The 15,113-nt window shown below is 34.2% G+C and overlaps 1 protein-coding gene across 1 annotated transcript; it reads left to right on the forward strand.

The window, feature by feature from the left end:
• The first annotated feature begins 297 nt into the window (after positions 1-297).
• LOC110664426 (monooxygenase 3) lies at positions 298-2,477 on the forward strand. Its single transcript, XM_021824105.2, has 6 exons — positions 298-607; positions 691-837; positions 919-987; positions 1,058-1,223; positions 1,439-1,667; positions 1,851-2,477. The coding sequence occupies exons 1-6, from the start codon at positions 534-536 to the stop codon at positions 2,408-2,410; spliced, it is 1,245 nt and encodes a 414-aa protein (XP_021679797.1). The 5' UTR covers positions 298-533; the 3' UTR covers positions 2,411-2,477.
• The last annotated feature ends 12,636 nt before the right edge of the window (positions 2,478-15,113 follow it).

A 15,113-nucleotide genomic window follows, 5' to 3' on the forward strand; every position in this document is an offset into this window, starting at 1 on the left:
ACCTTATGTATATCTGAAGGTTATCGATTTGATCAAGTTTTAATATGGTGAATTTAAATAATATATAATTAAATTTAAAATGATGAATTTAAGTAATATATAATTAAATTTATAATTTGTAAAAGTTATTTACTGTATAAACTTGTTTATATAAATAAATTAATTAAATATAAAATATATATATATTTTTATAATAATATTTTATTTTTATTAAATTATTAAAATTTTAAAATATAAATTATTAATTGAAAATATTTTTTATATAAATTATGAATTAGAATATATAAAAATTAAACATATTGGAATTAAGATGGAATGATTTTTACGAGCATTCTTGCTGCCATCAATTCATCCTCTGCATCGTTATCATCTCACTGGTGTCACCTATATCGACGTCTTTTGTGTGGCTACTCTTTATGCATTACACATTCTTATCCTAAATTCCTAATCTCTTCATGTCTTTGCCTTTCATTCTACTTTGAACTGATCCATTTCTATACAAAAACAAACCCAACTCCACACTAAGAAAAATCATGGAATTGGCTCAAGATGTTGTGATAATAGGAGCTGGAATTGCTGGACTTACTACATCCTTGGGTCTTCATAGGTTTTGAATCCAACTTTTTAAATTTTTATTAAATTTATATTTTTAGATTTTACTAATTTATTGCATTCTTAATTACTTTTTAGGCTTGGAATTAAAAGCTTAGTACTGGAATCCTCTTCTGATTTGAGGATTACTGGATTTGCTTTGTCTATCTGGACCAATGCTTGGAAGGCTTTAGATGCTATTGGTATTGGTGATTATCTCCGGAATCAACATGAACGAATTGATGGGTATATAATTAATTTTCATGTATGATAAAATCACTTAATTTTAATTTTTTTTTTTACTAATTTGAAAATTGTAAATGACAGGGTAATTGCAACCTCAACAATCACAGGCCAAATGGGTGCACAAGTATTCTTTAAGAACAAAGGGAAGCAGTAAGTAATCAAACAAATTAAATAGAGTTCAATGAAGGGATGGCTAAATAAAGTGTTGTCTAATTTGCAGTGGAGAGCATGAGGTTCGTTGTGTGAAGAGGAAATTGTTGCTAGAAGCCCTTGCACATGAACTCCCTCATGGTACTATAAGGTTCTCCTCCAAAGTGGTTTCTATTGACCAATCAGGTTACTTAAAGCTAGTCTATCTTGATGATGGTACCATTATCAAAACCAAGGTAAAACATGCAAAAATTTAAAAATTTGCTCATTTTCTATTTATTTTAATCATTTAAAATAAATAATTCAAATAATGTAAAAAAAAAATATATTTTTTATTAATTTATTATTTTTATAATATAATTAGCTCTAACTGAAACTCGAGACTTTACAGCTCTAGAGGCACTCTAATATTGCCAAAGTAAAATTTATTAAATTTGTTTGTGGATGGAAGGTGTTAATTGGGTGTGATGGGGTGAACTCAGTGGTGGCGAAATGGCTTGACTTCAACGAGCCAGTTTTTACGGGTAGATTAGCGATAAGGGCATATGCTAATTTTGAAGGCGGCCATGGATATGGTCCTAATTTTTTCCAGTTCTTTGGTAATGGTTTCCGTTCAGGTTTCCTCCCCTCTGATGATACTTCTATGTATTGGTTTTTCTCTTGGTCTCCCAATACCTCAGGTAATAACCATGTATTTAATGGTAAAAATTTATTTACGCTTATTCAAAAATTTATTTATGGTCTCCCAAAATCTCAAAACCCTGCAGACAACTTCATTATTATTTGTTAGAACTCATTGCTGACAAGGGTTAATTATTAATTATTTTTCACCATTATCTCGCTGTTGTGCAAATCCTATGTAGACAAAAAGCCAGAGGAGAACCCAGCCAAGTTGAAACAATTTGTACTCAGCAAACTTGAAAATGCAGTTGATAAACACATGAGGACGATAGTAGAAGCAACTGAGCTGGATAATATTGTATGTAATCCTCTGAGATATAGACATCCATGGGAGATGCTATGGGGAAATGTAAGCAAAGGCAATGTGTGTGTAGCTGGAGATGCTCTCCATCCCATGACGCCAGATATCGGCCAAGGTGGTTGTGCTGCCTTGGAAGACGGCGTAATTTTAGCTAGGTGCCTAGCTGAGGCATTGAAGAAACAAGTAATTGTAGAAAATGAAGAGAGAGACAAGGAAGAATATAAGAGGATTGAAGTTGGGTTGAAAAAATATGCAGCAGAGAGGAGATGGAGAAGCTTTGAGCTCATAACTACATCTTATTTGGTTGGATTTATACAGCAAAGTGATAGCAAGTTATTGAACTTCTTCAGGGATAGAATTTTGGTTAAATTTCTTGCTAGGTTGCTATTGAAGAGATCTGATTTTGACTGTGGAAAGCTCAACAATATTTCTTCAGCTTAGGCTTTCAATTATTTCGTAGAAAATAACTTGTATAAAATTATTTTCTAACAAAATATTTTTTATTTAATTAGAATGTTATATTAATAATATGTATTTATATTATGCATGTATAAATATTTTAACATTTTAATAAAATTATTAAAATTTATAAAATGACTTCCTATTTTAAAAAAGAAAGTCATTTAAAAAAAATGATTTAATTTTCTCTTTAACTAGTAAAATATTTTCTATTAACCTATCTTTTGAGTATCCTAAATACTAAAAAATACTAAAAACATTTAAAAAAAAAATTTCTACAAAATAAATGGAGCCTAAATTGAAGTTGTCATTGACATTTATATGACTTTTTTGTTTTAGATAAGAGGTAGTTGTTTTTTTGTTTTTTTTTTTTTGTCATTTTGAATGTAATTTAAATTTAAATCTCACAGTAGAATTGTAATATCGTTGAATTAAAATTTATTAATAAAAAATTTAATTTAATGTTATATATATCACTACAAGAAATATTAAAAATAACTACGAAAATTGCCGACTACAGAATTTCGTGGGTAATTTACTGACGAATTACTGACGCTTTACCAACGAAAAAGATAAATAAGATTTAAACTAACTTTTACTGACGAAGTTACCGACTAATTACCGATCAAAACTTTACCGACGAATGTAATTTCGTAGGTAAAAGTAGTGTCTAACATTAGTGGCAAAATTAGCGACCAAATAATAAAAATAACGACCAAATGTTTCGTCTGTAATTACCAACGAAACGCTTTTCGTAGGCAATAGTAAGAAAAAAATAGAAAATAAAATTTTAAAAAAAATACTTACGAAAAATTTTTCGTCGATAATTACCAACGAAAAGTTTTTCGTAAGTAATATTAAGAAAAAATAGAGAAGAAAATTTCTAAACAGCTAAAAAATTTTACCTACGAATTTTTTTCGTCGGTAATTACCAACGAAATACTTTTCGTAAGTAATATTAAGGAGAAAATAGATAAGAAAAAATCTAAAAAACTTAAAAAAATTTTAGCTACGAATTTTTTTCGTCAGTAATTACCAACGAAACGCTTTTCATAGGTAATATTAATGAGAAAATAGAAAATAATTTTTTTTTAAAAAATACCTACGAAAAATTTATCGTCGGTAATTACCAACGAAAAGCTTTTTGTAGGTAATATTAAGAAAAAATAGAGAAGAAAATTTCTAAAAAACAAAAAAAAAAATACCTACGAAAAATTTTTCATCGGTAATTACCAACCAAAAGCTTTTCGTAGGTAATATTTAAGAGAAAATAGAGAAAAAAAATTCTAATAAACTAAAAAAATTTTACCTACGAAAATTATTTCGTCAGTAATTACCAACGAAAAGCTTTTCGTAGGTAATATTTAGGAGAAAATAGAGAAAAAAAATTCTAATAAACTAAAAAAATTTTACCTACGAAAACTATTTCGTAAGTAATTACCAACGAAATCTATTTCGTAGGTAATAGTAAGAAAAAAATAGGAAATTTTTTTTTTAAAAGCTCTAGAGAAAAAAATTCTAAACAAATAAAAAAAATTTACCTACTTTTCGTTGGTAATTACGAACGAAATACTTTTTGTAGATAATATTAAGAAGAAAATAGGAAAAATTTTTTTAAAAAACTTAAAAACTTTAGCTACAAATTGTTTTTGTCGGTAATTACCAACGAAATATATTTAGTAGGTAATTCGTTTGTAAATCACAAAAAATGTGAAATTTTCACATCGTTTGAGAATAGATTGGAGGGTAGTGAATTTATCTATAAAAGGAAAACTACTCTCTAATATAGAGCAATTATGGCATAGTCACATATATGGGGCCTACTTTGGGCCCCACTAGTAATTTTTTTTAAGTCAATTAAGTCTTAAAAAATTATAAATTAAAATAATTAATATTTAATTTAAAAATAAAAAATTAAAAATTAAAAAAAGTAAAAAATTAATTTGAAAATTTTAAATTAAATTTAAAATTTAATTTAAATTAAAAAAAATTAAAAATTCAATTAAATTAAAAAGTAAAGAATAAATTAAAAAATATTAAATAAAAATTAGCTACAAAAATTTGTTTTCGTCTGTAATTACCAACGAAAAATTTTATTGGTAAATAGTCGGTAATTTATAAGAGTAAAATCTTCTACGAAATTACCTACAAAAAAATTTAAATTTACCTACGAAATAATTCATCGGTAAATTTAGCGACAACATTTTTTTCGTCGGTAAAAATTACATATTCTAGTATTTGTGAACGAAAAAATTTCGTCTGTAATTCATCGGTAATCACTGATTACCTACGAAATTTCAGTATATTTGGTAGGTAATTTTCGTAGCTATTTTTTTAATTTCTTGTTGTGTATAATTGAAAATATTTGCAACTAAATTCAAATTAATTGTCAATTCATTACTCGTGTGAATTTAGAAGTTTTAATAATAAATTTATAAGTTTTATATTTTTAAATATTGAAATGAATTTGATGTATAACAAAGCTGAATATGAAAAAAAAAAGTTCATATAATTGATATAATAGCTTAAAATTAAGACTTAATTATTGTCGGGTTAAATTATATATATGAAATCGCAATTTTGAGGTATATGTAATAATAAAATACATAAATTTTAATTTGCAATACAAAATCATCCATTTTTAATTTAAGGCTTCGTTTATTTTATGAAAAATATTTTTTTAAAAAACATTTTCTTGTATTTGGTTACTTAGGAAAATAAATCAATAAAAAAATATTTTTTTAGTTAAAAAGAAAAGTAAGTAATTTAAAGGAAAATGACTTTCTCTTTTTAAAAGAGAAAGTTCGTTTTTTGAATTTTAATAATTTTATTAAAATCTAACCTTGATAAGAAATAAAGAGTATTTAGTTTGACTTATAAGTTAAAAAAATATCATAAGTAAATTAGTATTTGATTTGATTTATAAGTTAAAAAATTATTTAAAATAAGTTAGAAGTCATAAGTAAGGTACCATTTATTTATGACTTATTTACTTATTTTAAAATTATATTCTAACAAAATAAAAGACTATATTATCTTAATTTTTAAAACATTAATACTATCCTTATTTTAACAATCACAGTACTCGATGATATATTATTTTTGGTCATTTTAATAAATTAAGTTACTTTTTAAGCGCCTTTTAACTAAACACTTAAATTATTTAAAAGTTAATTTTAAACAGTTTTATTAAATAATTAATTATTTATTTTAAAATTAATATATAAGTAAAAAAATACACTTTAAGTCAAAAATTAAAAATAAATTGCCAAGCTAAACGCCCAATCAATAATACTCATACAGTGTTGAAATAATCACTAACCACAATGGGCAATGGCTATGACAAAATTATAACTATCTGTTAATTTATGAAATGGGCGTGATTACATTTAATTTCAAATTTTGATTTGAGTTTTTAATAATAATAAGTGATTATCTTTTTAAAGGAATAATAAGTGATTATCTTGCAAACACTTTTTTTATTATTAATTTTTGGATTGTAAAATCAAATATAAATAACAAATTAATTAGATGTCAGATTCTACATGACCTGATAAAATAATTAAAACACATCCATTACTTTTTGTTATATATTTTAAACTTTTTGCTGAAAATTAACTAATTTATCTTATTTTTAATTTTTATCTTGTGTGTCAATAATTTATTTTAATATTTTATTGTTAATATTTTATAAATATTGAATATTATTTTTACTTATATATCAATAAATAATTTTTATACTTTTAATTAATAACTTTTTCACTTGAAAATATAAACTACTAATAAATAATTCATGTATATTCAAAGTGAAAACAAATAAAAGAACAAAAAAAGCTTTAACGGACGGTCTGGAATTAAACAATAATAGGTTCCATATTTCCTAATTCATAATTTTTAGGTAAATTATAAATTTTAAAAATTTAATTTGATAATATTTTCTAATATACTATGTCGCAAGGGTTTTTGCGGTCGCCTGAACGAGTTCTCACCGAAGTGGGAAAAGTGAGGAGTCACCACTTTTATTTTGAGGGAAATTAAAGAAAACCATTTGTAAAGGTAAATTAAAAAAAAACCACTTCAAAAACAGAGATTCTAGATTCGGGGTCCGTATACCGGTGGGGAAGGTGTTAGGCACCCCACCCCGTCCCTCAACAAAGGTAAGCAGATTTAATATTGTGCTATTCATAAATTAAAATTGGTAATTAGGGGGTTGGAGTGACGATGTTAATCCTTAATAAGGATAAAAGGAATATTTGATATTTCACTATTCAGGGCTGCCCAAGAACATGAGTACATGAGATGACCCTTAGTGAGTAGGTGTCGGGTAGCAGATTTTTGTTTAGGGGTTACTTTGTGTATTAAAGTTGTGATATTTTAATTTGGGTTTTAGTTAAGAGCATTCGGGCAAGGACTCTCTCCCAATCTCTTGATGTATTAATTTAAGTGGGAGATTTCGGGTAAGAACTCTCCTCCGATCTCCACATGTTTTATTAAAATTTTGGCTGAGAATCAGGTAAGAACTCTCCCCCGATCTCTTAAAGTATTCTATTTAAAGTTTAAGTGAAGGATTTCGGATAAGAACTCTCCTCCGCTCTCCACATATTTTTTTAAAATTTTGGACGAGAATCAAGTAAGAACTCTACCCCGATCTCTTAAAGTATTCTGTTTAAAGTTTTAAGAAAAGGATCTCGGATAAGAACTTTCCTCCGATCTCCACATTTTATTAAAATTTTGGACGAGAATCGGGTAAGAACTCTCCCCCGATCTCTTAAAGTATTCTGTAGAATTGCATATCGTAAGAACTTTGAACTAAGGATTCTGGCGACCGAGGGCACAAGAAACTCGTGCAAAGCTTTTCCTAACCCACTGAGCCTTAAAACTAGAGAGTGGATGCAAGACTGAACTTCTTCACCGATCCCCTAAGGGATCGCATTATCAGAACTCTTTGATTGGCGATATCCGATCTCTTTTAATCACTAGTCTGGGATCCGATCCTATCTCTATTCCCGCTCTATTATGTTATCACCTGGGCTCGTTTCGTAGCCCGACCTCATAATTTATTTGTTTGACCTACTATTCGACCTTTTGTTACATCTATCCTTTTGTCATTTTTATTTGATCGAAAACTGTCATATCGAAATACCCCTGCCTACGTTCTTTTGAGTATTTATAAGTTGCCTGTGAGTTGGACGTCTACTCTCGAAGGAAATGAAAATTAAATGACGATAAATGAAATTTGCAAATGAAATAAAAGAAGACACAGGAAATAACTATTGGCCTGGACAACCTATTTTGAGATTTTAGTGCAACTGGATATAGAAGAAATTTCAAAAGAAAGCTGGACAAAATAAACAAGGATATTCGACAAAATAATAGTTTAGACGCTTACCTGTGGGAAGTTGAGGAGACGGATGGAATGACTTCGGAATCCACAAATCTTGCAGAGGTGAAAGCTGACGACCGAAAGACTAGTACTTACTCGAAGTAACGGGAACCAAGTCCGAATGAAGTTGAGCTTGGAGAGTAATGTACTGATATTAGGGCAGTGAGGATGGAACTGAACGAAAATGGTCTTACAGAGTAATGAACAGGCACTGAAAATGAAAATTTCAGGGTTCAGAACTCCTTTTATAAAGATACTTAAAAAAACTAGTTTCTAAAGTTTCTCAACACTACGAAAGCTCAGAATGGCAAAGTAGCAAGACTGAATCAAATTTCAGAGTCTTTCCACTATAATTACCACCACCTTTTTTGTCCATCCCCTTACAGTATTGCATGCGGGTATTTATAGGGAACGGGTACCCATAATGAAGGGTTAGGATCTCACCAGGGGAGACGAAGGGTTTAGATTCAAAAGGACATAATCTAATGTCTGAGAATTAAAGAGAATCAAAATGGAGGGTCAGAATTCCGTTCATAATATCCGTCCTTTTTTCTTTTAATCCAACGGCTCAGGGTCTTGCCTTACAAGATGGATCTAAAGGCTGGGAATAAAAAGCGCCGAACCTGTCGTCTACTTTTTGATCCAAGGGCTCCGGGTCCATCCTTACAATTAGGATCATCGGTGGAGATCGAGATGTACAGGACTGCCATAACTGTTTTGGCATCTGTCAGCCAGGTAGGCGTTTCTGCAAATGAGGCGTGTGGTGAAGATTTGATCACGCCTACAACGCTTTAACTAAATCGGCTCTGATTATGAAGAGAGTTGATTGAAAGTTATTTAATCTCTCCGCGCTTTCCGATCTCTATTTCTTCCGATCTCCCTATTATGACCCTCTCCTTTTCCGATCTCTCTCGTATCGGGTCCCCCCTCATTTCCCGATCTCTTCCATTCTAGATTTTTCCTATTTATCTGAATTGCCTTGGTCAAAGCAATTAATTCTTCAGTTACCGATGCATCCGCTTCGGTTTCTATATGCAATAAATGCCCAGGCCCTATATATATGCACCTACAGGAAATCCCCTTCACACTTCAATTTTCCTCCTTAAGTTTTTTCAATACTCCATTTCTCCAATTCTAGCTTCTCTGGTAATAATTCTGATTATGTTGGCTACTTTTGATCTTTTTCCAACTGTTTTCTTCGCCCTTCGCCTGAAAATTTATGACCCCGATGATTGGAGAACCATGAGGACATTATCAGATGACAGTGAGGAAATCGGACTAATTTACCGATCAAGATCGAAAGTGACGATCTCGAATCGGTCTATCGGTATAATCGGTGGACCGATCTCGGGCAAGAGGACTGCTAATTTCAATCTTAATGTCGGTGACCACCTCTTGAAATTCATTTGGCTCCCATCCACATCGGGCATCTTGACTGCAGTTCGGTTCTGGTCAATGACATCGGCGATGACTCCGCTCAATATCATGAGAGTCATAGTCACCCCATCTGAGCTGCACATCTATCCAACATTTGTGACTGGCTTTCTGATCAAACACATCTTTTGATTCAGCCACAAGACTAGGCTTTGACATAGGCCTGCTTTTTGAACCTCGGAGTAGTCTTAAGCTAGGTAGGAAGTAGTGCTGATCTTTAGAGATCGCCCAAATGTTGTAATCTAATCTTTAGAGATCGTGCTAATGATGTACTCTGATCTTTTGGGATCACCCAAATGATGTAATCCGATCTTTTGGAAATGAAATGAAATTTTTTATTTAAATGTTTGTCTTATTATTGCATTAGTTATTTTTCTGCTCTCTGATATGTGTATCCGATCTGATCTCTAAATGAATCGCCATTAGCCCATCTGTGTTTTTGAAAGTTTGCTCAATCCGATGACCCTGACTAACCGATCTCATTTAGTTGATTTTATTATGTTTCTGAAACCTTCTTGCGACGTGTCAAGGAAGCGGCCGGTTCCACTAACCTATGTGTCGCTTGAGACTTCACGAGCATTTAATGCTCAGACGGGTATAAAAAGGGAAGAGGTGAGTTAGTTGTCTCCTTATGTCATTTCAGAGTTTCTCTGGCAATCTCAGCATTTTCTCTCGTTTTCTCAAGTTTTCAGGTGCCGATTACACTTCGGTAAGGGTTTTGATTTCTTTTCTTGGTTAATTTCTTTTATTTTTCTAACAATGAGTGGTGCCGAGGGTCAGAGAGCTGCGAGCCCACCTTCAATCCATATTTCGTGGACCTCGGAAGAAGGCGTCACGGGCCAATCGGACGCCCAAGATGCGACCATCGTTCGATTCATGGTCGGTCCACCGGATCGAGGTGAGGAGCGTCTTCTAGAAGAGAAAACCTACCAGTTGATGAGTTGCCTTCAGTCCTGAGAGAAACCGATCTCCAATCTATAATCTAAGAGTACAATCTGCGGATCGACTCTTTCGAGCTGATCAAGTGCCATGACAACCTTCGAGCCGATCACTTCTTTGATGAAGGCGATCTCCTCATAGTATACGAAGAACAGCTGAAGGCTGGACTCCGTTTTCCTTTGGACAAGTTTTATAAGGCCGTCCTAAAGCTCCACCACGTCTCGGTAGCTCAAGTAGATCCGAACTCCTGGTGGACTTTAGTAGCCTTCTGGGGCCTCTACTAAGCTAAGGGACTGAAACCCACGGCTAAAGTCTTTGTCGAGCTACATAGGCTTGCCAGAAGGAAGGATGACGAGTTCTGGTTCTTTCAAGCTAAGCCAAACTGCTCACTCTTTACCAATCTCCCTTCTTCATTGAAGAATTGGAAGGACCGATTTTTTATATTGAGGAGCAAGATTCCGAACGGCTTTGAAGGTTTTCCGCAGAGTTGGCAATACTTGGTCGCTTCAATTCCAAAGAAGATCACTTTGAATAAGGACGAAGATGCCATGGTGAAAGAGTTAAAGACTCAGGTATCCACCCACAAATTCTCGTGTTTAAACTTGGTTATGGCCGAACTGAAGTGGTGGATGATGCTGCTGGTCACCGATGAAGACTATGAGCTTCAGCTCTCTGACCTCGGTCCTAGTATATTCCCGATCTCTGGCCTCAGAATCTTAGAGAACTCATTGACTTTTTCTCTGTGCAAGTATGGCAGATGGTGACACTTCCAAGGAGAGCCGCAAGTGAAAGAGGAAGGTCTCCCAAAAGGCGCGGGCGATGAAGAAGGCCACTATTATTGCTACTCAGACTCCTCAGCGAGAATTGGTAGAGGTACTAAGCTCCCCTCCCCGACCTCAAGAGCAGTCAACCCCGGAAGTAGAGGTCGTCGTTCCTCCTCCTCAACAGATCGAACTTTCGCCTCCCTCGCCTCCTCCGATCTCTTCCAATATGGAAGGGGAGTCCTCTGGTTCTACGGTTAGGATGCTTTCCCGGGGCGCTCAACTCCTGATCCAATCGCTAGAATGGAATCGCTCTACCTGGGGGAATCCTGGCTTAGCCAAGGTTATGGGCGCCTCCATCTGCTTCTAAGAAGATTAGAACAGGTTGGCAGAGGAGGGCATCGACAATATTTTAACTCGGACAATGAGTTTGGGCTTGGAGGCCATCACAAATCAATATGTAATCAGAGAGAAGGCCCACTCCTTAAGGAGGGAGATTCTTAAGGCAGTCCAGGATGCCTCAGTCGCACATGTCAACTCTCCTCTGCCAATGACTATATCGCTAGATTGGAAGATCGGATGAAGCATTATGAAGAAAAGATAACCGAAGTGGAGCAGGAACTTGAAGTCACCCTAGCTGGTTGATCTACTGATCTCACTCATTTCAATGAGAAACTTCGGGCAAAGGAGGAGGAGCTCCGAGCCAAAGATGAGGAGCTCCAGGCCAAGGAAGAGGAAAGCACAATGAAAGAGGCTGGGGCATATGTGAATGCTCATAATGATCTCCTGGCTGAGCTGAGGAAGCGTTATCCCGAGGAGAACTTCTCCTGGATAAACCAGCTCATTCCAGAGGCCGAAGAGGAGAGCGACGAGGAGCCGAAAAGAGAGAGAGAGAGAGAGAGAGAGAGAGAGAGAGAGAGAGAGAGAGAGAGAGAGAGAGAGAGAGAGAATCAGAGAGCAAATGATGTACCTAGGGAGCAGGATGGGGGTGATCCACCTGCTGAATGACTTGTATATGTTTTACTTTGAAATGAATAGAAATCCCTTTTTGTTCAATTTCTTTGATGAGATAAAAAAGCATCCAACTTGTCTGAGTACTTAATTGATTGAACGTATTTGAACATTAAACTTGAAAGCAACCATTAATTAGAGCATAAGAGATCGGAAAAACATTATCCGTGAACATGAGATCGGACTAAGCCATGACCAAACACCGGATAAAACTTTAGAATATTAGAATTGGAAAGACTTGACATTGACTTGAATTTTTAAGATCGGAATCTTCATTAGACCGGATAACAACCTTAACTTTGTTTTAAGGAAAATCTAGGGTCTTCAAATGAGAAGCCTGATCACCTCATTAGTCAGATGAAGTTCTACAATATTTGTACCGAGAGATCTGGGAGCATTAGTAGGCAAGACTGGATGGTCCGGCGACCCAACATTGATTCGAACCCATCTGATAAGAGATCGGAAAACAATTAACTAAGTGTGGGATTGGTTTATTCCATGGTCGAGCAATCGATGAGTTCGAAAAAGCCATTTGTGATCGAAGGACATCGGTTGAGAGTGGATAATAAAGTGAAAAGGCCTAATAGTTCCTCAACTTCGGAGGTCGACTAAAATATGGTGTCTACAGCTGCCCATCTTTACATAATTTCTATTAAAGAGAATGAAATTCTTTTGTATAGGAATTATGTAAAGATTCAGACCCATATTTTGGGCGATTGGGGTATGGGAAATTAATATGCTGAGAATCAAAATCAACCTGGATCTAGGAACCAGAGGTTGATAACTGGAAATTAAAGATGCTGAAAATTAAAATCAACTTGGATCAAGGAACTAGAGGTTGATGACTGAAAATTAAAATCAACTTGGATCAAGGAACCAGAGGTTGATAACTGGAAATTAAAATGATGAAAATTAAAAATCAACTTGGATCAAGGAACTAGAGGTTAATGACAGGAAATTAAAATGCTGAAAATTAAAATCAACTTGGATCAAGGAACCAGAGGTTGAGGCAGGAAGTTAAAGGCTGGAAATTAAAATCAACTTGGATCAAGGAATCAGAGGTTGATAACAAGAAATTAAAAATGCTGGGAGTTAAAATCAACTTGTATCAAGGAACCAGAGGTTGATAACTGGAGATTAAAATACTGAAAATTAAAATCAACTTAGATCAAGGAACCAGAGGTTGATGACTGAAAATTAAAATAAACTTGGATCAAAGAACTAGAGGTTGATAACTGGAAATTAAAATGCTGAAAATTAAAAATCAACTTGGATCAAGGAACCAGAGGTTAATGACAGGAAATTAAAATGCTGGAAATTAAAATCAACTTGGATCAAGGGACCAGAGGTTAAGGCAGGAAATTAAAGGCTGGAAATTAAAATAAACTTGGATCAAGGAATTAGAGGTTGATAACAAGAAATAAAAAATGCTGGGAATTAAAATTAACTTGGATCAAGGAACCAGAAGTTGATAGCAGGACATTAAAATGCTGAAAATTAAAATCAACTTGGATCAAGGAACCAGAGGTTGATGACTGAAAATTAAAATAAACTTGGATCAAGGAACCAGAGGTTGATGATGTGAAATTAAAATGCTGGGAATTAAAACCAACTTGGATCAAGGAACCAGAGGTTGATAGCAGGACATTAAAATGCTGAAAATTAAAATCAACTTGGATTAAGGAACCAGAGGTTGATAGCAGGAATTAAAATGCAGAAAATTAAAAACAAGGTTCCGAAGATAAATGATTAATGGAGGACGAGTCTCAAGACTTGGCCTACAATTTCCTTTTCTTACTCACTTCTCAGGATGCCCTTTCTGGTTTCCACTCCTTCTTATTTTGCAAAAAGAGCCCTTGCGGGTTTTCACTTTCTCATCTGCACATTTTGCTAGGAGCGCCCTTTTGGGTTTTCACCTCCCTTTTTTTTTTTTTTTGCCCGGCCAACGTTCATTTCCTACAAATCTCATAGCAAAGTACATGAGGCTATCAATATTCAAATCCTGATCTTATGATAAAGTTTTAATTGATTAATAGCGCATAAATGAAGGTATATAAGAAAGATAAATTAGAGTGAAAGAACTTTATTATGGCTTGAGAACAAAGGTACAGTTTCAAAGGAAAATGGTACAAGGATAAATCTCACAAATTCCTTGTAGCTAACTTCGAACCCACTTGACTGCCATTATTTCAAGTAATCTTTCGACGAACGTTCGTACCGTGGTGACTTATTTCCTTTCCTGGTCCCATGCTCCCTTCCTTATTTCTCCGTTTTCTGGTTCTAGGGGCACCCTTTTGGGTTTTCACCCCTAGATTTTTATTTTTATCATTTTTTTCGCTCGCTTTTTCAGGATGCCTTTTCAGGTTTTTACCCTTTGCTCATTTTGCTGAAAGTGCCCATGTGGGTTTTCGCCCTCTTTTGCACATTTTTCTAGGAGTGCCCTTTCAGGTTTTCACCCCTACATTTTTTTTTAGGCATAATACCTTTTGACAGCATCTGCATTCATGGGTCTCGGGAATTCTTCGCCGTCCATATGAGTCAAGATCAGCGCACCACTAGAAAATGCCTTTTTAACCACATAGGGTTCCTCATAAGTTGGTGACCATTTGCCCCGGGAATCATTTTGATTTGGGAGGATCTTTTTCAAAATCAGATCCCTCAGTTGGAATTCGCGTGGGTGAACGCCTTTGTCAAATTCCCTAGCCATTCTCCTTTGGTACAATTGCCCTTGACACGCTGCTGTTAGTCTTTTCTCGTCTAGTAAATTCAGCTGGTCCAACCTTGATTGAATCCACTATGACTCATTGATTCCCGACTCTTTCAGAATTCTCAGGGAGGGAATTTCTACCTCGATAGGTAAAACAGCCTCTATTCCGTAAACCAATGAGTATGGAGTTACCCCAGTAGATGTCCTTGCAGAGGTCTAGTAAGCATGAAGGGCGAAGGGAAGCATATCATGGTAATCTCTATAAGTGACGGTCATTTTCCTGATTATTCTCTTGAGGTTTTTGTTAGCGGCTTCCACCGCTCCATTCATTTGGGGACGGTATGGCGAAGAATTGAGATGCCAGATTTTGTACTGGTCATATAAACTCCGGATCTTTGGACCATTCAAATTCTTAGCATTGTTAGTGACAATTTTGCTGGGGATGCCGTG

Source organism: Hevea brasiliensis, chromosome 6 (assembly GCF_030052815.1).
Source record: "Hevea brasiliensis isolate MT/VB/25A 57/8 chromosome 6, ASM3005281v1, whole genome shotgun sequence".
Classification (NCBI taxonomy): Eukaryota; Viridiplantae; Streptophyta; class Magnoliopsida; order Malpighiales; family Euphorbiaceae; genus Hevea; species Hevea brasiliensis.

Excerpts from the sequence above, each read along its gene's own strand:
- LOC110664426 (XM_021824105.2), top strand. The coding sequence starts at position 534 with ATGGAATTGGCTCAAGATGTTGTGATAATAGGAGCTGGAATTGCTGGA. Across the intron at positions 988-1,057 it reads TTTAAGAACAAAGGGAAGCA|TGGAGAGCATGAGGTTCGTT; the intron begins GTAAGTAATCAA and ends TCTAATTTGCAG. Across the intron at positions 1,668-1,850 it reads TTGGTCTCCCAATACCTCAG|ACAAAAAGCCAGAGGAGAAC; the intron begins GTAATAACCATG and ends AATCCTATGTAG.